This window comes from Tyto alba, unplaced genomic scaffold, assembly GCF_018691265.1.
Source record: "Tyto alba isolate M040663 unplaced genomic scaffold, T.alba_DEE_v4.0 Super-Scaffold_22, whole genome shotgun sequence".
Classification (NCBI taxonomy): domain Eukaryota; kingdom Metazoa; phylum Chordata; class Aves; order Strigiformes; family Tytonidae; genus Tyto; species Tyto alba.
Genome location: NW_024881296.1, coordinates 536,556 through 561,365, shown reverse-complemented (window position 1 = coordinate 561,365; position 24,810 = coordinate 536,556). Strand labels below are relative to the sequence as shown.

At 51.6% G+C, this 24,810-nt stretch overlaps 2 protein-coding genes across 9 annotated transcripts in view; both read right to left on the bottom strand.

Annotated features, from left to right (window-relative positions):
- Positions 1–202: 202 nt before the first annotated feature.
- Positions 203–3,379, bottom strand: OTX1 (orthodenticle homeobox 1). The gene is made up of 3 exons (XM_042795942.1): positions 3,222–3,379; positions 2,482–2,633; positions 203–1,691 (listed from the first exon to the last, which is right to left on the bottom strand). Exons 1-3 carry the CDS (start codon positions 3,316–3,318, stop codon positions 933–935), a joined length of 1,008 nt encoding a protein of 335 aa, XP_042651876.1. The 5' UTR covers positions 3,319–3,379; the 3' UTR covers positions 203–932.
- A 4,499-nt stretch (positions 3,380–7,878) lies between these two features.
- The window catches only part of EHBP1 (EH domain binding protein 1), a 230,914-nt gene continuing 213,982 nt past the window's right edge, over positions 7,879–24,810 (bottom strand). For all 8 annotated transcript variants that reach the window (XM_042795730.1, XM_042795731.1, XM_042795733.1 and 5 more), the window contains 4 exons: positions 17,263–17,362; positions 16,045–16,118; positions 9,089–9,203; positions 7,879–8,905 (listed from right to left, as the gene is read on the bottom strand). In XM_042795730.1, coding sequence (XP_042651664.1) covers positions 8,815–8,905; positions 9,089–9,203; positions 16,045–16,118; positions 17,263–17,362 — 380 coding nt within the window. In that variant the 3' untranslated portion in view covers positions 7,879–8,814. The remainder of the gene's footprint in view (positions 8,906–9,088; positions 9,204–16,044; positions 16,119–17,262; positions 17,363–24,810) is intronic.

The window sequence follows — 24,810 nt, the reverse complement described above, 5'->3', positions numbered from 1 at the left end:
CAAAACTTTTTTTTTAAATGCTTTTTTTTTCTTTCCTTTTTATTATTTTTTTTTTTTAATTTTTTCCAAAAGTTTTGCTTTTTTTGGTCTGCAGGTTGCGGATCAGCTGGGCAGCCCTTCTCTCCCCCTTTGCCTCCCCTCTGGGCACCCCCTGGGCTGCTGATCCCTCCCCCCACCACCACCCCCAGCCCCAGGACGGCGCGGCCAAGCTCGGGCGGAGCCCTTGAGGATGGATGGTGGACACGAGACGGAGAAAGATTCATTTTTAGGGAAGAAAATTAAAATTTAAAATAAAAAAAAAAAAAAGAAAAAAAAAAGAAAAAAAAAGTCTTTTTTTAAGTTCTGCTCCAAGTAAGACTCTAGATAAATGCCAACCCAACAGCATCAACTAAAAATAATCATGGTCACTGGAACGGACCTAGTATTTACATTGTTCCCACCGCTCCCAGCGGCAAGAGGCTGTACAGGACTGGCGAGCCAGGGGCTCCCGCAGCTGGGGCAGTGAGGGTCCCCGCGTGAAATTGGGGGGGGGGGGCACTGGCAGGGCAGGAGCCAGCCTGTGCCTCTGCCCAGGGGGCAGCAGGGGAGACGCTAGGCTTTTTACTTTTTTTTTTTTTTTTTTTTTTTTTTTTTTTTTTTTTAAAACTCCTCTTCTGTTGCGTTTAAAAAAATAATAATTATAATAAACCCCCTGGAGGGGTGCAGGAAGCAAATAAATATCAGTCAGTAGAGATGGGGGTGGCAGGAACCCCCCCCCACCCCCCCAGGGCATTGCCACTGCTAACGAAGAGGGAGGAGGAGGAGGAGGAAGAACCAGAGCCAGAGTCCTGCCCGGGAGGCAGCGGGGAGACCCCGGGTGGGGGGTCCGTGGTGGCTTTGGCGGGGGGTGGGGGGGGGGGGTGGGGGGACACACAGGGACGGCGGTCGACCCCTCACAAGACCTGGAAGCGCCAGGACGCCTGGTCCTTGTAGTCGAGGCAGTCGGGGGAGTTGAAGTTGAGCTTCCAGGAGGCGGCGGCGGCGGCGGCGGGCTCCTTGTAGTCCAGGCAGTCGGAGGAGTTGAAGGGCAGCCCGGTGCCGCCGTAACCCTGGTGGTGGTGGTGGTGGTGATGGTGGTGATGGTGGCCCGAGCTCTGGCTCAGCGGGTGGTGGTGGTGGTGGCCAGGCACCGAGGAAGGCCCCATGGGGCTGAGCTGGTGGGGATGGTGGTGGGAGTGCATGGGCGCCAGGTAGGAGCTGCAATCCACGCCCCCGAAATAGGACGAGGAGGGCGGCGCGGGGTAACCCTGCCCGTACCCCCCGCCTTGGCCGTAGGAAACGGGGTAGCTGGCCGAGGCGGCGGCGGCGGCGGGGCCGGCCCGTTGCATGCAGGAGGCGGCGGGGGGCGGCAGGGGCTCGGGCACCGTCACCCCCGCCGGCGCCGCGCCGGGAGAGATGGAAGCCGGGCTCCAGATGGACGAGGCCGGGGTGCTGAGAGACGCTGGGGCGCCCGCCGGGGCCGACGAGGCCGAGCTGGAGGAGGAAGAAGAGGCCGAGCTGGAGGCTGCCGCCGGCGGCGTGAACTGCCCGCTGCTCTCCGAACCCGAGCTCTCTCGAGCCGGCGAGGATTTCTTCTTGGCCGGACGGCTCTTGGCCCCGCCGCCGCTCTGCTGCTGCTGCCGGCACTTGGCACGGCGGTTCTTGAACCAGACCTGGAGCGAGAAAATGGGGTGCAGGGAGAGGTGGGGGGGGAAGGGGGGGGGGGGATGAGCAGCAGGGAGAGGAGAGGTGGCAGGGTGAGCGGGAGGCGGGGGGGGGGGGGTTCACCCCGCTGCCCCTCCTTGCCCTGGCAGCACCCAGCCAACCTCACCCCAGCACCAGTTTTCCCGGCACCCACGCCCAGCCATTAGCACCACACACACCACCCCCCCCCAAAAAAAAGAAAAAAACAACAAAAAACTCAACAAAAAAAAAACAGCCCTGCCTGGCACCCAGGCCACCCTGCATCCCGCCCCAAGCAAAGATGCCCAGGACCAGTGGCTGGAGTGTGCCAGTCTGTGCATGTCCCCAGCGCGGTGACAAAAGAGGGTTTTGGGGGACGGATCCTGCATGGGGTGCTGCCTGCATATCCCACCCCGCCGGGCATCAATCAGTGCTGGGGGAGCACCCGGGTAGCGGGGCTGCCATACCCTGGGGCAGGTGGAAGGGGGCAGAAAATGATTGCTAAAAATAAAATTTAAAAGAGAGGATAAAAAAAAAAAAAAAAAAGGAAAAGTAAAGCTCCCCCTTCCTTTGCTTGGATGCCCCCACAGCAGGACAGACAAGTGGCCAAGAGCCTGGGAGCATCCCAGCCCCGAGGAAAGAGGGACGAGTATGGACGGCGAGCCGGGTGCGAGCGGCGCCAGCCGAGCTGGGGTGCCCCCACTTCCCCCCCCCCCCCCCAACTCCTCCAACCCCCAGCATCACGGGGACCACCCCCCCCTCCCTGCGGAGGTCCGGTACCTGGACTCGGGATTCAGGCAGGTTGATCTTGAGGGCGACCTCCTCCCGCATAAAGATGTCGGGGTAGCGGGTCTTGGCGAAGAGTGCCTCCAGCACGTCCAGCTGCGAGCGGGTGAAGGTGGTGCGCTCCCGCCGCTGTTTCCGTGGGGTGGCTGGGGGCGAGCACCGCCACGCCGGTCACACCGGGGCACCCCCGCACCCCCCCTCCCCCCACAGCCCGGCGGGAGCCCCGACACCCCTGGGGAAGGGGCCTGAGAGGCATCCCCCTACCCTGGCCCCAAAGAGCAGCAGCGCTCCCCACGCGCCCCAGCCCCACGGCAGCCGGGCACTGCCCACCCGGTCAGCCCCTGTCCTGCCGTGGGCAGCGTGGGTGGCAGGGGGCTGGGGAAGAGTCAGGCCCGGCCCCGGCGGGAGCAACGCTGACATTTCGTTGTGTCAAAATAAATCTACTTCTTGGGGTTTTAAAGCTTTTTTTTTTTTTTTTTTTTTTTTTTACATCCTTAAAAATCCCCGTGAGAACGAAGAAGCCCCGGGGATGGGGAGAAATTCAGCTGGACCTGGCGCTGCCCCCCTGCTGTGGGTAAAGGGGGGCACCCACCCCACAGCCCATCCCAAACCCCACGGGCTCCTCCAAAGCCGCCCAGGACAGAGCTTCTCCCGCTCCGGGAGAAGGCACCCGCAGGGGCATGGGGGGGGGTGATGGCAGGGATGGGGAGGGGGCCACGGCGCGGGGCACTCACCCGGGTACCCCACGGAGGGGTGCAGCAGGTCCATGGCAGGGCCCGTCAGCCCCAGCCCGTTCATGCCATAAGGGGGCTGTTTAAGGTAAGACATCATGCTAAAAGCCGGGCAGGTTTCCTCCAAAGTCCCGCAGAAAAAAAAAAAAAAAAAAAAAGGAAAGGAAAAAAAAAAAAAATCAAATGTAAGGGGTGGGGAAGGGGGAAAAGGAGAAAAAAAAAAAAATAAAACAAGCCCCCAACAAAAAGAACCCCTGAAAAAACCCCAAACAAGCGGCAAAAAATTAAAAGCCAACAACAATTTAAAAACGGAGCACAAAATCGGTGTAAAAGGAGTTTTTTTCGTTCCGTCCCGCCGTCACCGCTGCGAGGTCCTCAAGCGATCGCAGGCTCAGGGAGGCAAAAAAAAAAAAAAAAGGGCAAAAAAAAACCCCAAACAAACAAAAAAACCCCAAAAAAATAAAAAGGAAGAAGGAAATTTAAAAATTAAAACAACAACGAAGATCGAGAAACAAAAAGGCGGATTTCTTCCCCGCGCAGAGGCGAGGCCGGAGCGCCTGGGGAGAGAGTGGAGAGAGGGGGTGAGGGTCCGGCCGCCCCGAGGCCGGCCGAGGGGCGCCCGGGGCCGGGCGGCCGCGGGGCTGCGCGTCCCGGCGCGGAGGCTCCGCGAGGGCCGCCCCTAATTGTCAGGTTTATTATTATTGTGATTATTATTACTGCTACGAGGATTTTGTTTTAAACGAAGGCGAGTTGCGAGTAAGTGCCGAGAGGCAACAGTGCCCGGCGATGGGGAGAGATAAAGCAATTATTTAAAAAGATAATTGGATTAGGAATCAAAAGGAGGTACCAGAGGAGGGAAGTATAATTAATTTAAAAGCGAGCAGACGGGGGACGTTTTAATTAGAAATGGATAAGAGTTAAAAAGAGAAAAAGGAAAAGGGAGAGCGCAGGCACCCGAGCGGGCGTCGGGGCCCGGCCCGGGGCTGGGGGGGTCCGGCAGAGCCGGGGGGGGACACGCGGGACCCCGGCGGCCGGTGGCAAAAAGCAGCAGATAAACGCGGAGGGGAGGAAGGGGCGGAGAGACCCCGGGCGGCCCCGCCGAGCCCCGGGGGCGGCCCCCGCTGCTGTGGCCGGGACACAGCCGCACCCCCCCACCCCCCCCGCACACGCACACACACCCCAACACACACACACACACACCCCCCGGGGGCACCGCGGGCATCCCGGCCCGCGGGGGCGGCGGGTTTTGGGTGGGGGTGCGGGGCACCTCCCGGCGGGCCGGGCCCGGGCGGCAGCGCCGTGACCCGGCGTTGCATAACTTTGCCGCGGAGCGGGACCGTCCCGGGGCGGCGAGGGGGGGGAAGGAAAAAAAAAAAAAATAAAAATAAAGAAGAGTGAAAGAGGAAAATCTCGGGACAGCCCCGTCCCGGCCGCGCCTACCCCCCCCCCCCCCCCTCACACACACACACACACACACACACGCTCCGCGGGTGCCGGTGCCGTGGGCCCGCTCCGTCCCGCCGCCCGCCCCGTCGGGGAGCGCGGTGCCCCCCGCCCGCCTCACCTGCGCGGCCACCTGCGGAGCGCCCGCGGCGGCGGGGGGCTGCGCGCAGGGCGGAGCGGGCGGGCGGGGGGCGCGGAGGGAGGGGACGGGCGGGGAAAGGGGGGGGGATGTGCGTGGGGGGGGGGGGTCAGGCAGGTGAGAGGCGGGTTGGGGAGGGGGGCTGGAGGGAGGGAGGGAGGGAAGGGGGGGGGGATGCCCGAAGCCGAGCCGCGCACCCCCAACTTGTCGGGGCGCACCCGCGTTACCTTGCCGGCGGCCCGCGCTGTCGGGGCGATGGAGCCGCGGCCCTGATGAGGATTGATCACCTACCCCCGGCCCTACCCTTGTATGTGCGCGCAAAGCATCTGCGTAACCAGCCCGGCGCCAATCCCCGGCCGCTCCCCGCCTGACTGACAGCCGCCCGGGCAATGGCAGAGCAGGGCGCCGGCTCCCTCCGCGCCCCCCCCCCCCCCGCCCCCCCCCCGCCCCGCGCCGCTCCGCGCCGCTCCGCGCTCCCCCGCGCACCCGCCGCCGCCGCGCCCGGCCTGGCGAGCCGGCCGGCCGGAGCTAAGGGGTGGGGGGGGTGGGCTCGCAGGACGCCGCGTAAGCTCCGCGGAGGGGATGGGGGGTGTGGGGGTGTGTGTTGGGGGGTGTGTGTGTGTGTGTGTGTGTGTGTAAATCGTTAAGAGAAGTTGTGCGGAGAGAAGCCGCTCCGCGCCCGCGCAGCTCTGGCCTCCCTCCGCCCAGCCGTCTGAGGGGACCCGCGGAAAAGTTTCGGCCACCGCCTGCGCCGGCGCGGAGGGCGCTGCTGGAGGGGGGAGGTGGAGAGCCGAGGGGGGAGCGGGGTCCCGGCCCTCCTCCCCCCCCCCCCCCCCCGCTCCGGCTCCTGGAGGTTCTCATAAACTTTGTGCTTTAAAATAAGAAGAATAATAATAAAGCAGCGGCCGCGCGTTCCCCCCCGCGTCCTGAATTCAGGGGCTGCCCCGCGCCGCGGGGGGCGAGCGGCTGGGGGGGTGGGGGGGTGGGGGTGGCTCAGGGCCGGTGGGTGGGGGGAACGGGACCCACCGCCCCGCTCCGCGCCGCTCCGCGCCGCTCCGCGCACTCCGACTCGTTGTCGGCAGCGGCGGCGACAAGCGGAGCGGCGGCGGGTCGGGGCGCGGAGCGGCGCGCTGCAACCGCGCAGGGGACGGAGCGGCCCCGCACCTCGAACGGGGGCTCCGCTGCGCGGCTTTTGTTGGGCTCCCCAAATCAGCTCCCCCCAACTGCAGTTGGAGCTGAAAGCGAGCTAATGTTTAAAGGCGCTGCCCGCCGGCCCCGGCCCCAGCGCGGTTTGCCTCCCCCCCCCCCCCCCCGGCCTTTATATATATTTTTTTGTTTGTTTGTTTGTTTTTAATTCTTTTCTCCTCTTTTTTCCCGGGCGAGGAGGGAACCGTCTAATCCAGGCGGGAGGGGGGACGATGGGCCGAGTTGGAGGGAGGAAAGGAGGTTTTTACCGGCTCTCCCGCAAAAGTCAGCGACACGGGCACTTCTCCCCGCAACAAAGGCGCCGCGGCCCATTCACAAAAAAAGCAAAAGGGAGGAGGGAGGAGGAAGAGTTTGGGGGGGGAATTCCCCCCCACCTTTAGCTCCCCCCCCCCCCCCCCTCCCCTCTTTTTGCCCCGCTCCCGCCGGGGCAATTCCCGGGCCGCGCTCCCCCCGCCGCCTTTCCCATCACTTCTTCCCGCCGGGGCGGCCCCGCTTCTGGCGGGCAGCAGCCGCCCCCCCGGCGCTCCCCCCCCACCCCCAAGGGGGTATCTATGTCCTGTCCGTCCCGTCCCCCCCCGCCCCCCCCCCCCCCCCAACAATCTTGGTTGCCCAATCCCCAATTGCGGGCGCCTCCCTGCAGGCTGGGCCGGGGGCTGCGGGCAGGGCGGGCGCGGGGCTCGCCGTGTCCCGTCCCCCCCACCGTGTGTCCTTCCCCCCCCCCCCCCCCGACGTGACGGTCCCGGCTGACTCCGACCCCCCCGTCCATGGAGCCTGAGCCCTCCCCGCTGCGCCCAGGTAAGGTCGGCGGCCGGCCGGGGGGTTGGGCTGCGCGACCCCCGGCCCCGACGGCGGGGAAGGGCAAGGAGGGGGCAATTCGGGGCGGGGGAGGAAGGGGGGGGGAGCATATTTTGTGGCCGGTTCCCGGCTTGGGGAGGAACACACTTATTTTTCACGCAACGCGGGGGCTGAGTTACTTTTTGCGCGTTAAAAGACAGACACCGGCCCCCACCCCCCCCGGGGGGGGGGGAATGCGAGCCCGCGGCCCCCCCCCCTTCGCCCCCCGGTGACAGCCCCAGGCTTCGGGGCTCAGCACCTCACACGGCTTTGCGGCCCCCGACCCACCCGAGCCTCCGCTGCCCTCCGCGGCCGCGGAGCCCGTGTAGATGGTGTCTTCCCCCTCATTCCCCCCCCCAGCTCCCTGGATTTTTGGAGGGGGCAGGGGGGCTCGGCGGAGCCCGCTGCCCATCGCCCCTGCCCTCCCGGCGGCTCCGCGCATCCTCCTCAACTTCGCGTGGGGCCAAACCCACTGGCGGGCACCCGGACAGCCCCCGGCCCCCCGGGACGGCACAACCCACGGGGCACCGGCGGCCGTTCCCCTCTTCCACGGGGGATTATTTTGCTTTTTTTTTTTTTTTGGTGGCAGTGGGAGGGCGAGGCGCGGAGGTGGTCGCAGTTGCACCCGGAGCCGCCGGCGATGAGGAGTTGGGGGGGCGGGTCCCTCCCGGGACGACAGCCACGTCCCCGCGGGTTTTGGGCTCCCTCCTTCCCCGCCGCCCGCTCAGGTCCCCGCGTGTGCGCTCCTTCCGCGGCCGCGGCGGGGCTTTTGGCCGCGCATCTCCCGCGCCGGCCGGCGGGCGGCATCGCCCCGCTGGGAAAAGTTTGACTTCCCCTTCCCCGCCTTGTGTTTTATTAAAAACAAACGAAAAACTTTTCCCGCGGGTGGGTTTCGTTGCGTTAGCGGGGCGGCGGCGGCCGCTGCCCCCCGTGGGGTCGGACCCTTCCCGGCCCTGGGCCCCCCCGCCGGCCGTGGGAGCGCGGGGGGTGGGGTGGGGGGGTGGGCGAGAGGGTCCCAGGTAAAGAGGAAAGCGGCAGTTACGGTAAGAAAGATTCGGCTTTTATTGAAAATCTTATATATGACTCGGTATTGTAATAAATAAACGAGACGAGCTCCACGAAGGGACGATGCGAGCGCGGGACACGCGTGGGGGGGTACACGGACGGGGCGGGGTGGCGGGGGGGGGGGGGGGGGGGGAAGGACACACGCGGCCCGGGCGCAATAAATAACGCGGAGCGGCGCGGCCCGGGCCCGCGGGGGGCCGTGGGGGGACACGGGGGGCCGTAGGGGGACCGCACGCTGCCCCGGGCAGCCCCGCTCGCCGCCGCTCCCGGGCTTGGCGCTAAGGCCGGGGGAGAAACCCCCCGAAAAAAACCGGAGCGGCTCAGCTCTACTCCCGGGGATGTGATGTAAAACTGCTGAAAGAAAACACTGGTAAATACAGCACATTTTTAATAATAACTGGGGTGGATCTGACCTAACTATAAAATGTAGGTAGCTTATTAAGTATTACATATGGCAGGACTAGATGAAACCATTCCCAATGACATTTTTTTTTCCTATATCCCCCTCTCTAATCCTATTACGACAAAAACGTATTTATTTCAAAACTCAGCCCTCCTCCAGCTACAGAAACCAGGACAGACTTTTATTTCTTCTGCTCCTTCCGCACATCTCCGCATCGCCCGCGCACCCGGGGGCTCGGCGATTCCATTTCAAACCCTTTCGGCAGGAGAGCTGAGCCCACAAGGAAAAACCATGGTACAACGCGAGTTCGCTTGAATGGAAACCAAAAAACAACAGAGAGGGGCCCGGCGCAGCCTAGATCTGGCCTAAGAAAATGGAAAAGAGTTTAAAATTTTTTTTTTTTTTCAAAACATTTTTTTTTTTTTTTCTTTCCAGTCTCATGTCGGCATTTTAAAAACGTAAGAAAGAGCCGCGCTGCGATTTCGCCACCGCTGCGGGAAGGCCGCTCACTGGAGAACGCATTTCTCTTCCTTCTTGGCCATCTTGCCTTTGTTTTGCTCGAGGGTCCTCTCCAAATGCTCGTCCTCTTCCTCGGCCCTGCGGGAAGAGGCGGCGGGAGGCGCGGTGAGGGGCTGCGCGGGATGCGCGCCCGCTCCGCTCCACTCCGCGCCCGCGCCGACCTCCCGCCACGGCGCCCGCGGACTTGATCCAAACTTTCCGCGGGGGCCGTGGCGGCTCGGCGGGGACCCCCCCCACCCCCTTTTCCTTCGCCCGACTCACTGCTTCTCCTGGGCGTCCAGGTCCCTGACCAGCGCGTCCCGTTTGTTAACGAGAATAACGAGTTCGTCCAGCAAAAGCTGCTCCCGCCTCTTCTGCGCTTCGGTCTTCTGCCAGTCTGCCAGAGCGAACCAAAACAAAACCAGCGGTCAGACACCGCGGCCGCGGAGGGCGGGGAGCCCGGCCCGGCTCAGCTCAGCCCGGCTCAGCTCAGCCCGGCTCGGCACAACCCTGATCGGCTCGGCTCGGCTCAGCTCATCCACGCTCGGCACAACCAGGCTCAGCTCAGCCCGGCCTGGCTCGGCACAACCCGGCTCAGCCCAGCCCGGCTCGGCTCAGCTCATCCAGGCTCGGCACAACCCGGCCCGGCTCAGCCCGGCCCGGCTCAGCACAACCCGGCTCAGCTCAGCCCGGCCCGGCTCTCCCCACCGGGCACTCCCGCGGGGACAAGCACAGCCCCACCGTCCTTTTCCCTCCCCCCCCGCCCCCCCCAGCCCACCTGCCTCGGGGGAGCTCAGCAGCGAGACTCTGGGGTCCTTATTTATTTTTTTTTGTCCTTTTTTTTTTTTTTTTTTTTTTTTTTTTTTTACGACTCTGCTTCCTGGACGGGCACCGACATTTGCCAAGTTTCCCCTCCTAGGAGGGAAGCCCGTTTGCCGGCAACCCGGCTCTTCTTTGCTAATTCCTCGCTTGTTCTTAGCAGCTGGAGGAATCTCACACTGGGTACCATATGCTCCGCAGTAACTTTAAAAGCAGGTATCAGTTCATTAGCATTTCCCCCTTTGAAGTCAAAAATACACTTGCCACACAATATCGCGGGGCCCTTTCACCCCCGGAGCTGGAGGACGGGGCTGCTCCTCGTTTTTCCCAAAGGATTTTTTTTTTTTTTTTTTTTTTTGTGGCCGCGGCCCCCCGAGCCCCCCGGGGCCGCCCCGCAGCCCCCCGGCTCTCCAGCCAGCCAGACCGTGAGGGCTTCTCGCTGCCAGTCAAGCCCCGGCCTTCCCCGCCTCCCTCATTAAGAAGGTAAACAATGAAAAGCGGGAGCAGTAGATGATGAGGGAGATAGCAGGACAAATGAGGAGCGGGAGGGGAAAGAGGACACCGGCTCCAAAAAAAAAAACAAAACCAAAAAAAAAAAAAAACCAACCCAAAAAACCACCCCAAAAAACCACCACCAAAAAACAAGCTCGGGGAGAAGCCATCGCCACCGGCCTGGCCGTGTCCTCCTCCTCCTCCTCCTCCTCCTCAGCCCCGCTTCCGAAGGCGAAGGGGAGAGCGGGTGCAGCCGTTTTGGCTTTCTCCCCGCGCTCTCCATTGCCCTGGGCGATCATGTTAAAACTCACATGGCTGGTGCTTATTCAGATAACCCGAACAATGCTCACCGCCGGTTACCATGTGAATCTTCACAAACCCCGCAAGAATGCCGTGGTTCAAATCCCCCTGACCCCCCTCCAAAGCCAAATTTATTCAAGACAGCAAACTGCTCAGAAGCTTTATGAAAGCAAGTGGTGCTAGAGGGAATTCAGCCTTGTATTTACAAATTAAAAATTAGATGCATCATCATGCAATAAAGGTTGGAAGAGCCGCAGAAAGGCAGGGACGTGTAACCGCCTCCATCGCGCCCTCACCTCCCGCCTGGGCGCACGGGCCCACGGGCGAGCGGCAGGTCCACGCGCACGCAGGGTGAAACCCACGCCGACACGTGTGTGGAAGCACGCTGGGGAGAGGCGACCGCGCACGGCCGCGTCTCGCAAGCGGGGAGGGATTCGGCGCGGTGGCCACCAGAGCCCGTCCCGGAACATCGGCCTGGCAGGGCCCTGCCCAAACTTCCCAGGAGTTTGTATCTCTTTCTCTTCCTCCTTCTTTCTCTTTCCCTCCTTTGAATTTTTCTCCTTCTTTTCCTTTTTCTCTTCCTCAGTTTCTTTTTCTAAATGTGTTGCTTCCCCCCGCCCACCCCCCTTCCGCACGTTGCCAAGGAAATGATTTTCCAGGTGTGCGCAGATTAGAACTGAAGCTACCAGCCCAAATTACCGGTAACCTAAGCCATTTCTCCGGCGACAAAGCTGCCTTAATTTGGGGAGCAGCCTTTTTAAGGTGCTAATTCTCGAGGCGGCCTCTCCATTCCCACCCTCCCGCTCCTTTTTGGGGAAGGCTCCTTCGGTTTACAGCACGTCGCTCCGCTCCGCTGCAAAGCAGAGCTGCCCCAGCCGGAGGGTTTCACCCCCACGAAGAAAGCCCCACGAAGAAAGCCCCCGCGCGCACCGGGCGAGCTCGGCGGGACAGAACCGCCCCGCCACGGGGCAGCGCGGGAGGGGACGGAGCTGGCAGAGAATTCCAGGGGCGCGCCCCCCCCCCCGGGACGTGGCCCCCAACTTGCAGGTTAAACTCCCCCCCCCCCCCCCCCCCCCCCGGCTTCTCCCGATAATCGTGCCGAGACTCGGGCTCCCCGGCACAGCTGGGCACGTGAAGCTCTAGACCCAGAAAGTCTCTACCTGGACGAGATTTAATTATTTTGCAATTTTGACGGTTTTCACTGAGTTGTAAAGCTCTTATTTTTAAAGCTTTTTTTTTTTTTTTTTTTCCCCTCCTTTACCCCCTAGTTCTCCAGTTTCAGCAGCAAATTTTAGCTTTCAGAACAGCAAACATCAGTCAGAATATTTCACTACAGGTTTTGCTCAGTCCTTCACTACAGTTTTTCTCTGTTAAGTCCCTTTCTAAGAGCTAGGGGTTTTGTTGCTCCGTCTTCCAGCCCTGTGGGGTAAATAACGTCATATTAGGACTTCACAGAACAAAACTAGAGTTGGGTGTTGTTTTTTTTTGTTTGTTTGTTTTGTTTTGTTTTGTTTTGTTTTTTTTTTTTTTGTCTCTGCATTTGCTTATTATTAGTGTTTGAAATATGCTACAGGAAAACTTGCTGGCAGAAATATTCCCTTGCATTTTTACTTTGTTTCCCAGAGCCCTGACTTCGTCCCCCCTCCCCTAAATACAGTCAAGTTGCAATTGGTTAAAAGAGGAACCAGCACAAAGTATTTAAATATCATTTTGTATGTGATTACATTGCAATTTTGTTTTATCCAACAAAACACTGCCAGGCAGCAGTTTCGGGAAGCACCCCTCTGCTTAAAAAAGCAACTGTGTTCAAGTTTGATTCCTACCTGTTGTGTCTTTTAAGCCAGGATTACCTATAACACCTGTCACATATAGTTACCCGGGCTGACCGCAGGTCTGGGAGCTACAATATGGGCTGTGATTAATTTGAAGATTTCAGAATAATACTGTTATAAAAGCTACACTCCGGACAAAAATAGGATTAAGCTCTGAGGCTGTATATGAGCTAAAAGTGTTGAAAGCTAAAGCCCCCGTGCCACCGTCCGCGACAGGCAGTTTAAAATAAAATGACAGAGTTTGCTAAATTCACGTTAAAGTAGAAATGTTTTCAATTATTCATCTTCATTGACTTCATATTGTCTTTTTTTTTTTTCCCCCCACTGCTTAAACTGATAATTACTTTGAGCAAACAGGCGGCTGGTTCCCATAGAAATGCTTTAATAGAAATGGTCGAAAGTTCTCGTAGTAAAACCTTCAACCTCGCCACTATAATAAATAAGCCTGGCACTTTGATGAAAATTAACACTAGTTTTGTAAAGAGCACATTGGGGGATTGCAGTCAGGTCTTATCTTTAGTTCCAGTCAACTAGCAATCCTGAAAGAGTTTGCATCATCATCAGAGCAGGCCATTTGATAGGATTCTGCTGCTGAACCTAATCAATCTATGGAATACTGTGGCTGCGCGGTGTAACAAAGCTAAAATAGATTTACAAATGGGGTTTTAGAGGATAAGCTCCTCCACAGGATTACATATTGATTTTAAATATAAAAAGCTTATCATATAAACCATAACTACAAAAATAGTGAACCTATGCATAAATCCTTTTAGAAGAGCACCCACTTCAAACTATAAGCCAAGAATAAATCAAGATGTACAAAATCCAAAAGAAGATCCATTTCTTGGGCAGAAAATGAACACACCACCCCAAGGTGTGCAAAAATGAACTTATCTTTTCTAAGGAGGCATTAAATCTCGAATGAAAAAAAAAAAAAAAAAAGAAGGAAGGAGCAAGAGGAAAGGTAGCTGAAAGTAAGGCATCCCACCACTTGACTGTGGTAAAAATCGGGCTCTGAAATGCGGCGCCTTGTTTACGGGAGCCAGCCGGCTCCCAAAGAGACAGCCAAAACGCCTGCCCCCGTGCGCAGGTTAAAACAAACCCAGTCACCCCTATTTTTCTTTGGCCTGTTAGGCAGGGATTTCAGGCCTTTCTTGGTCGGGGCAGCCTCGGCGGTGGAAAGAGAGGAACACTTTCTAGCTGGAAGAAGGCAGCGCGTTAACCCTCTCATCTCTAGAGTGAAACGGGGTGGTGGTGGTGGTGGTGGTGGGGGTAAGTATGCCTTTTTTTTTTTTTTTTTTTTTTTTTTTACCACCCTCGGTCATTTACGTGTTTCCGCGTGAGGTGCCGCAACACTCCAAAAGGCTGTTCAGCTGCGGGTGCCTCCATTTTAGCGGCTGGCTGAGAGGACACTGTCTCCACATCACTGAACATTATAACGGTCAGCACCTCCAGGCGCCAGCGCTGCCCACACGCTGCCTGCGCAGGCAGGGCAGGGGCAGGCCGCCCGCCAATAAACCGCCTTTATCTGGGATCAGCAGGCTGCTACCTTTTGCAAGGCTCGCTTTTTTTTTTTTTTTTTTTTTTCTTCCCCCCCCCCCCCCCCCCCCCCCCTTCCCCTGTCATCAACCAGCTAAGTAAATTGGTTGATAGATTTTTAAACAGCAGTCACGCGTGGAAGAGTTACAGCAATTTACCAAAACATTAATTATCACCTTTCAAAGACTTTTTTTTTTTTTTTTAAGTTCCAGTTTGGGTTAGGGCATTCTGTCTTTCTTTTAGACAAACAAAACCGGTGCCATCCTGTTACACAGACTTTTCATTTTTTTTTCCCCTGCTCACGTATTTCAGGTTTGGAACCGGTGCCGGTAAAAGAGAGATCTGCCTTTTCAACTCTTTCAGGGAGCCCAAGCGCTCAACAGCAATCGGCTAAATGGCCTCGGAGCAGACAGCACCGGGCTGTTCGAGCAGCCCAGGCTTCTGTGGGGAAATCATAGGACAAACGGTGCGGTTTTACCGGTGCTTCCCCAAAAGTGCAGGTCGGACACGGGAAGCGACACAGCGCTGGCGCGCACATCGCGAGGCCAGGTATCACAAACGCGCATTTTGAGTTTTCGCAGGCATTTTCTTGGGAGAGTTTCTCCTTTAGTATGTTTTTTTAGGTAAAAGCAGAGAGCTGCTAAAAGTTCTAGCGGACTAATAATCTTATTGAGGGCTAAAACGCTAAATGCAGACTTTGTCGTATAAATAAAAAAAAAAACCCACAAAATAAACAAAACTCTCCAGCACTTGTTTTCTCCCTAAACGCCTGTTTACCATACCATGAGTAGCACAAACAAAAAAAAAAAAAAAAAAAAGAGGACTTTCCTTGATTTTGGCATCCTTCTCTGAACTTAGAAAAAGAAATATAAAAAGGACAGATTTTTGTTCAAGTCAGTGTGTGACTGGCATAGGCTGCTAGACATTTAAAGGCGGCTGCTGCTCGCATGTTCCAAGACAGTAAAACAAACTAGAGGCAATTAAACACTGAAAGTTTGAAATTAAATCCAGTATTTCTTATCTCCTCCTTGGTCTTAAAGTGTTTTATGTTTTAAATATTTCATTAGCATGAGTCCCAATTCATCTGGCTTGTCTATGCAGAAAGCAATGCATACATTTATGACTCAAGTTTATCCAAGAATATAGTGAATGTAGCCTTATACAAAAAATATACCCACAGATGGAGAGATATGAAAAAGCTACCTGAAACCTGCTGCTTTTTTCCTACAAACTTACGCTCCCAGTGAAGTCTCCAAACTAATTAGAATTGATTTATTATGGATCAGGTACCTTATCAGGTGAAGAAAGAAATTACCATGGACAGTCAAAGGGTTGAGAGGTCAATATAGAATAGCAAAATCAATTTGCATTGATTAGACAAAAGGTCCATTTTACAGAGCCCAAAGGATTAACTTTTAAGCAAACATCTTTGAACTATAAGACAGCGTTTGTGACTGAGAGGTATAAGCGGTGCAGCATTAGAAAACACTTAAGATATTTAAATAAGAAAATAATGCAAGCAATGGTTTAAGCTATCTGGATGTTTATTTTTTATTATGAATCATCCCCAGGATTATTGTACAATTCACTTGAAAGCCCTATGGAAAGGATGCAATTGTTTCATTTATCCCACGTGTCAATCTTCCCCTGAGTTTTTCATTCAGGTAAGGTGACTAAACTCGGGAATGTTGCAGAGAAGGGAGAAAATCTGTGCAAAGGATCGCACTAATCCTGGTGTTGCTTACGATAAAATATTTGCTTGGCAAACGTGGTGTTTTATCACCAAAACTGATGAGACTTTTTTTTTTTTTTTTTTTTTTCCCAGTGAGCTACTGTTGTAAACCAGATTTGAAACGTTAAAAGGAAGGAGGCTGCCTTCTGCGGGCCGCCCTTTCCATTTTCTGCAGCACTGAAAGCAGCACAATGCCGCAGGAAAGCCAGGAGAGCATGACTGCAACCGCAAAATAATAAACCCTGTACAAATAGTCTTTACCCCCTCATAATTTTGTTTTCAGAGTTTATTCCAAGGAAACCATATTTCCGTGTCCTATATGTTAGACCTTTTCTTTTTTTGTTTTCCCCCCTGAATAAAACTTAAGAATGGGATCACGGACCCAGTGTCTTTGCTGTCTGCTATCACTTGAAAAGATGTAAATATCAGCATTAATTCTTAACTGGGCTTCAGAAAAGCCTCCGTGTTTGGTACTTGCAGGTAGCCAGCACTTTGCTTCCCTCGGTACCCAGCATTGCTCTTACCTTCAATAGCAAGCATTGCTCTTAGCTCCCGGTTCAGCAGTTCGTAGCGCCTTTCTAGGTCATGTTCTTTTTCCCTAGGCAAGTTGCAAAAGTTCATCAATATGTTAATTACTAAATCATTAAACACTTAAAAGAACCTTTAACTTACATTGATTTTAGGACTCGTAACCGACTTTTCTCTTTAACTTTAAGCTACTCCAAACAAATGATACACAAACTTAAAACCTTGCTCAGGTGGCACATTCAGGAACAGGGCCCTTTCATTTTCTATAATGTCGGGTTTAATTCCGTCAGTTTAACTCTATTGTGCTACAGGATGTAATTATTTCATATTCATCCTTGGAGCGGCTGTTGTGGAATGTCCCAAGTATAAAACATTCCCCCGGATCTAATGAACAAATTCCAGCATCAGCCTATTCACAAAGATAATATGACACTGGAAGTATTATCCTATATACACTCTGCCCTAATGAATAATGAAAATTAGACACGGGATTAGAAAGCTTAATATTTCGAAGGTAGAATCTTCTGTCAAGTTCAGACACGGCAGGAGATCTGTGAGCACAAGCTCTTCCCAGGGAAGTATGCAGGCGTCTACACTAGGTGGCATTACTGAAAGAAATATAATCAGACCGAAGGAAGCTGGAAGAGAAGCGCTGAGGGCAGAACGCCTCTCAAAACCAGCAGCGTCTTCTCCCTTCCCTGCCGGTGCCAGAGAAAAAAGTTTATTTGTCCTTACTTTGCAGTAACAGTGGTATCCTCGCACTGTGACTGATTCACTAATATCCTTTCAGCAGGCCGGTGCTGCTGAACTAGCAATGGGATTGAGGATTTCTACAGAGCAGGTACAGCTCAAATTTGGCTCTGGCCCCGAATAGTCTTCGCCTGTCACACCTGAGGCACAATCCAAATCTATTTGTGCAGTTCTAAAATTTCATTTTAGTCTACTGTTGGGTCTTTGAAAATGTAACTGTGCTTAATATTTCTTCAATTACTTTTTTCACAGTTCTGGCTAATCTTGTGTCATTGTAGGCTTTCCATTTTCGAGTCTGAAATATGTGAAAAACAAGCGTTCCACAAAGCATCCACACCACTCACTTTTGAGGGGATATTTTTGAAGTCTAATGGGAAGAGAGCAAAAAAGTTTTGCATCTATCTGATGGGTAAATATTCCAGCAAATCATCTTTTTGAAAATACATGTGCCCATCTGTACTTACAGAAGAGAAAGCTGGTTCATTCGTCTTATTAAGGCATTCTTCTTGTTAACCAGCATGAACCATTCCTGCATCATAGCTTCTTCCTCTTCCGTGTTTCTTCCTGAAATCAAAAGAATTTCATTACTTGCGTGGCATTTCACAAATTGAGCTGCGTATTTCAACTCAGGTTTTGGAGGATCGGTCTCCAGTATCACTGAGCATTACAAGGTGTACTCCCAAATTATAAAAATATCGTATGACTACAAGTCCTGCTGCCCCATCCTGATTGCTCCATATATAAATCTCGGAAAGCCGCCGTTCTTCAGCATACATTTTAGTGTTCTTTATCACACCGCTGCCCTGACCCAAATAAAAACCTTTTAAAAAATACTGTCTCTTTTGAATCCTCCTGGAAGAACTATATCGTTGCGACGCTCCCAAGGAAAAAAAGCCCTTGCTGCTAGAAGATGCCTGGTCATCACGGGCTTCCAAACAGAAACCTGATCCCTGCGGGCACGATCCGCTCCAGCCTTGCAAACCCAGCGCAGTCCGGGCGCCGCGGCGGGGATCAGCGCAGCTGCGGGGGAGAAGGTAACCCTGACCGCTGGGGCCAAGGCGCGGGCACCCGCTCAGCCCCCCCGTGCCTCTGGCCACCCTTCCAGAGCAGCTGCAAAGAGCTGCTCCTTCCTTCCACCCGCAGCCAAAGGGAGCACCAACGCAAACCACCGTGGGGTCCAGGTGCCTCGGGGTCCCCGTGTGTGGCACGGACTAGCGCCCCTTTCCTCAGTCCATGCCCGTCGTTGCCTCCCAGGCAGGAGCAGGACCCTCCGCAGCCCACCTGCAGGCAGTGCCACGCTCTGCCAGACTCCGTAAGCATCAGGGCACGTGGGGGACAGGTGGAGGAGCATCCAGAAGGCTCCTCGCTGTCCTTCCCACGTAGCGGGATCGCTCAGCCAAATTCCGCTCTCTCCGAGCTCGGGGACTAGGAGAAAGCTCACCCAAGTCCTTTGTGGAGACTGCACCTCTCTGGTGACCTGCCATTCTCGTCCCTCAAGTTGAGCTGAGGAGCAAAGGCTGCACGGTCCTCACTGAATTATTGAACTCACACCTTTCTTACGGTTAAAATTAATATGTGAAGAAACCTGGAATGGTGGCAAAGGAGCATGAGCTGGCCATTCTGCGTACCTCTCCCAGCTTCGACACTGCTTCACTGGGAGACTGTGGGCAGATCTCTTGAGTTGAAGCACCTTGTGTGTAATACGTGGATAATCACACACACCGATCTTGCAAGGGTGCTAAAAGTTAATTCCTTGATGTTTGTAGAGGGTTTTGAAAACTCTGATGCAAGGTGCTGTACACCCAGGGAAGCTCTCTTATTAACTTGAACCATAGGATCCCTAGTTGCAGAGAAGCAATATCCAGCACCAGAAAGCTGGAAAGATACCAGAAAAAATATTGCTTTCCTCTAAAAGAAAGCTTTCAGTTTCTGGATGGGAGCATTTGAAATGCCTGCACGTACGTGCCTGACATGCGCATGTTCACACCCCGATGCCACGGTCGCGTGCAAGCCCCGATCCGCAGGGAGAGCTCACCTCCTCACCCGGCCGTGACCCCGCGGCACGCAAGGCAAGGTCACCGGCCTTCTCCAAACTGTCTGATTCCCCCCGCCACGGCCCCCGTGGGCTTCCTGCATCCACACGAGGGAAGGAAAAGGAGGTGAACAGGGAAGCGGGGCAGCTTGGGGTTAAGAGAAAGTTAGGCCATTTGGCATGCTCTTTCCGATGGGAGGCATCCCCCCCACGTCCACTTATCACCCCGGGAAGCTCCGGGTTGATGAACCCTGTTCCTGGAGGGGGGCTTTTAGGGTACCTGATTTGCCAGTGGCAAGATGGGAAGGGCAGAGCATCCTGGAGTGGGGATGGCCCTGCAGCCTTTTTCCAAGCAGGGTCCAGTGCCTGCATGCCGGAATGACGAAGGAAGAAATTTGACATGTAGAAACGCTCTCCCCCAAGACCCCCAACTTCTGGTTTTGTGCAGAAAAATATTACGTCACGGCATTTGCAATAATAATCATCAGTTCAGCACGCACCCAAAGAGGATTAAAACTTATAAGTACAGTTTGCTGTTAAGTTACAGATCAAAGGCCTTGCTGTATTGGTCCATCTATCAGGGTCTGCTTTTAGAAGTAGATTGTAATCAATATTAGCAACCTTTCGTTGAAATGTACCGAATAGCTGAAATTTATCTGGGGGAGAAGGAAAGAAAAAGGGGATAGATTGCTTTTTTTTATCCTTGCAAAATGACCGGTCTATTCCGTGAGGCATGAGATCGCTACAATGCTGGTGAAAAAAAGTACTCGCAACCAGACAGACATATGTGGCTAGAGTAACACTTTAATCAATTTATGACACTAAAATTGTTGGCTTTGGGGTGGTCTGGGATCTCTGGCTAAAAGATGCCATTATAAATGCAAGCTCTTGCTTCATTTAATTTTTCAAGCCTTGAAAAAGGAATGGGAGACAGAATGTTTCAAAGAAGTTTGATTCAATGGCAGACCCGAACTTGAACTTCATGCCATGCAGTCTCAGGGTAAGAACATAAATTTAAGACATAAACTTCTTTCTATTAACGCATTCCTCCCAAATAAAGTTAGTAGCAACATGTAACGAGAAAAGATCTAGGTAAAGCTTGGAGCTGTCAAGTGAGATCTGAGCAGGTGCCTATTTTGATATTTTCACATTGGCACCAAAGCACACGCAATATCCATAGAATAGCCTGGTTTAAAAGTGAGTTAACAAAGTCTTGATTGTTTTTACAGAATTTTTAATCTGTTTTTGTATTCGCTTTGGACCCATGTGATGCCCTGACACCGGTCATGTGATATCGGCTGCGATAGGCACAAATCCCCGGGCAGCAACAAAAGAAGAAAGAGTAAAAAGAAAAAGCTGAGAAAAAGCTTGCAATTTGGAAAAAGGCCAATTGTACCCTGGCGAAGGCCTTTTTGATCAGTGAAATGACACATGTGTGCAATATTAATAGCAGTTGATGCTGATATTTTATTTGTTGACCGTCAGCTTTTAAATTCTTGCGCATGGAGCTGAAACAGGTTCATCCCAGGCAGGCAAAATAAAGATGAACTGCCATATATAAAAAATTTAAATAACTCTTTTTCAGCAAATACAGTGCCATTGGCACATTACTTTCTTTTTTTTTTTTTTTTTTCCCTCTCGGTGGAAGGATGCACACGAAACACTTTCAACAAAGAGAAACTGAGTCTTGTTACTGCAATGATATTGCAAGCTAAACTCACATTTACAATTTCTAAATAAAAAATTTAGAAAAGGCTTTTCTTCAACACAGTTTCACTCTGTAAAACCCTGCTGCTACTGGGGTTGTTTTTGTTTCCACTTTCCAAGTGTAAAACAAGTATTTAACTGACTTGCTACAAATGCTTGAAAATTAAAATTGGGAAAGTATCTGTGCTGTTCTCGGGGAAAAAAAAAAAACCCTGCACAGATTATTTAAATGAAGCAAAAAACATGTTTGGGAACAAATCGATCCCATGCATGCAAACCCCTTATCTGAGCCAGTACAAGATGATGAAAAATCTGTAAATAGCCCACAGATCTTAAACTTAAATTTTTTTCCATAATACATGCATTACACTATTGTTTTCGATAAAAAACAACAACAACAACAACAAAACCCTTTTAAAGCTAGTAAGTTGGACCATTACAAATTAATCCTGACTTTAATAACTGGTTAAAGACCCCTTCAGCTTTATAAGTAACAAAAAATATTAAAGCCTGTGATCACAGCGAGCTTTTCTCATTTCTCCTCTAACCATTTGTTATTTAATCCAATACTAGTAATCCAATTTGTCCATCAGACTTTTAAAGGGCAGAATGCAACTTCCCCAGCTTAGACACTTTTCAAAGTACAATATATTTTTCAAATGAATGCTGGATGTTTCATTTTTTCCCCAACTGTTCCTAGCTCTAATGTATGAGGAAAAAAAGAACAAGATGAACATTGTTCGTACTGATTAAGTAAGAGCTCATTAAAGAGCTGTCAGTGCCGTACTTTGAATATGCATGAAGCATATAATCAGATCTAGTACCGTCACTAGAGGAGAATACGGTAAGTACAAAGGATTGATTTAATTACTTAGAGTGGGCTGTGGTGGTAAAGCAGTCTTGTTAGCGCAAAAAGAAAAGGAGGTTGTATTCTGGCACGGTTAGGGGAAAAAGGCAGTTTTAGCTTCTGCCACAATACCTAATCTCAGGATAAAGCACTTTACATTGTAGCTTAAAATGAAGACTGTCCGTTTTCTAAAAAGACCAGAATTCATCTTATCTTGTTTAACCTCACCTGGTTAACTATCTAGCAGAACATATTTATTCTCTTTAGCATGTAATTATGCTTATACCTTTTTATCCTATAGTTCAATAATGACTTCTGAAAACAGTCTTCAAATAAGAGCGCGTAGTGCTGCAAACATCATATGCATGCAAAATGCTCGGTAAGAGATTTGAAAAATGCAGAACCAGAAACTAAGACGAAAGAGTAAGTACACGCGCCCTTATGTAAAAAGACAATACAGCTTTTAATGTCAGACTTTATTATTAGATAGGTTCTGAGGAGGATTCTGGCAGGTTTTCCCTAGTTTATTTTCTTTCTCCCCTCTTCCTTTCTGCTTTCTTTTTGTTCCTCTTTTCTTTCCCCTCCTTTTTTTTTTTTTTTTTTTTTTTTTTTTTTGGTTTACATCAATACATTCTTGTTTTATTCTTCCTCTAGGAATCCAGGGGAATTCTCTCACATCAACTCTCAGTGCCATTTTCTAAATTCATTGTCTATCTTGAGTGGTGAAGGATGCGTACGCTATTCTTCTCTTCATTTGACATCTACCAGAACCCTCCTCAGTGATTAGGAATGAGCCCAACAACAAGCCTGGAATAGCACAAGACACTACATTCTGCCCTCAGCTACAAGAAACTCCTACTGACTTCCGAGTTGTGATTCTGCCCTGTAATAGCTCCTGTGCAGGATTCAGTCGAGGCTGCAGCATGAAGTTTGGTGATTTTTGTCCCTTACTGGGAGAAATTTTAATGATAGCCAAAATGATAGCCAGAATTTTAATGATAGCCAAAAAATCACCAAAACCCCAGCCCAACCCCCCTTCTTTTCTCCTGTGGTTCATCAGATATAATTTTCCTGACTGTTATTCAAAACCAACTTGAGCCAATTTTCATCGACAAAGCTCAAGAATTACAAGCATGCTTCTCTGTTACCATTTTTTGAGAACAATGTGACTAGCTTATTTTAATGCTGTACAGCTTCCAGGCAGTCTTTTAAAAATACCTTTTCCTTCACATTCTTCAGGATTTACAAATGGATTTTTGTTTACACTGTAAGCTAATTATCTGTTAAATATTTAAATAAGAAGCATCCTGACAAATGTCTCTTCTGAATCAATTTGACAAAACAATTTTGTTTGTTTTTTTTTTTTTTTCCTTTTCTGCTAAAAATACTTCCAAACCCATCCCGTACGTTCAGCCAGCTATCAGTACGTACGTGTGCCATTAGACCCATTATGTTTAAGCCGTTTGGGCAGCCAGTCATTAGATAAATGCAATATGGATTAACATAGTAAACCTGTACATTGCTAAGAAAACAGAGAAGAAAGTGCTACGAAACATTGTGAATACCACTTAAAAGGAAGAAAAGGCCGCAACATGCAGGGACAAGATTAGTTTACAGTGTAAATGGATGAACACAGTAACTCCTCTACACTTTATAGTGTCGTAAATCTGTCAAGATAAGCCAATAGATTAATATTTTTAAAAAATCCTTAAATGTAAATGTATTTAGCTGTTGTGCAAAAATGAATTACAACCCGCGGAAGATAAATAATAAAGGGTTTCTATCAGCATCCCAAACCAGCCCATTCAATCTGGCAAGAAATAACAGGTTTACAGAAATCACTCTGAATGCCATCTTAAGCAGTAATTGTTTTTAAATTTTATTTGCACTGTGTATAGTGTGTGTGCTATGGTGTCATGGTTAAACACAGAAACCTCCCCATGTCTCCCCATTTACCTCAACAGGACTACATGAAAAACAACCTACTTAAGACAGAGCCCATTCTTCACCCATTTGCTGATGTTTACACACAGTTTTAAAATAGAATAGAAGAAGCTTTCTTCACTCAACACACTTGGGTGAAGAGGCCAGCAGGAGAATGCCAGCGCATGTGAACTAGAACGGGGTGAATAATGACAAAAACTGGCCATCTTTGCTCTGCTCCTCTTTCTGGACTATTTGCTAGTTGACAGAAGTTAGATGACCACCGGGACCCATCCAAATGCCAGTAAATTCCACAAATTTAATGGGAAGGTCTTCTGAAAATGTACCCCACCACCTTTACTTGCCCACTGAAAAAAAAAAAAAAAAACAAACAAAAAACCCAACCTGCATTCACCCAATCACAGAGACGAGTTTTTACGAGTTTCTGTATTAGGAACAAGCGGACAGATTGGCTTGTTTACCTGAAGAAGAACACGAGTAGCAAATAAAGCATAGTTCTAGGATGTGTCTCATCTTGTCTCATAAGAACCTGGGGAAATTCACTGAAATTGAAGGTAGTGTGTTTAAAACCAATAAAAAGAACGATCTTTCCTCAAAGCCTCATCATTTACCAGTAGAACTCATTGCTACGAGGCAATGTTGAAACCAAGAGCTCAGCAAGAACTAAAACCAGGCTGAATGATAAATACGGAAAGGCAAAGCCGTAGCAATAAATACCCAAACAAACAAAAAAACACGGGAGGTTGGAATTAGATCCTCCCGCTTTAGGACATGAGCTAACCTTTAATTTTTAGAGGTTAGATGAAATGTTCCCTGGGGCCAGGTTAGCCTGTAACTGGCTCCTACAGAGTTTCTTGCCCCTGCCTGGGTTCAACCCATACCTGTCCCTCTACAGGACAGTGTTCTGGCTGGGGCTGATCGGCCATGGCAATTACAGCTTTACTGAAAGGAAACACGGGAAGGGACAAGAAACGATGCTGGGTGTTTTAGCTGACCACCCTCACATCACTAACAAAGGCTGGTAGAAGGACTCAAACCCTTCGAAGTCAACGGCGGACTTCCCACTGATATTAATAGTCTTCTCATCTTGCTCACCGTGAACAGCTTACCTACAGATGAACTCTTGTTTTTAATGTGAGTTACTGAATTTAACAAATACTTAAGCAGAAAAGCCTATATTGACAAAAGATATTCTTTGTAAAGAAGAGTGATGTGAGTCCTACTGCTAAATGTGTCCGACACAACTGAAAGCTACAGTGAAGATTTTTATATGACTAGTGATCCACACTTTTTCACTGAGTGAAACTGAGGCAGCCCAAGAGAGACCTATTTTCTGAAAAATCATTCTCCTCTGCTTTCAGAGGACCACCTTTGGTGGAAAAGGTCGGAATTTCAGCTAAAATAATTCTTCAGAGTTCTCAGTGCCAAAACGGAGCCTGCAGTAGGCACCCCGCAACGTGAACGGATGCATTTCTCCACCTT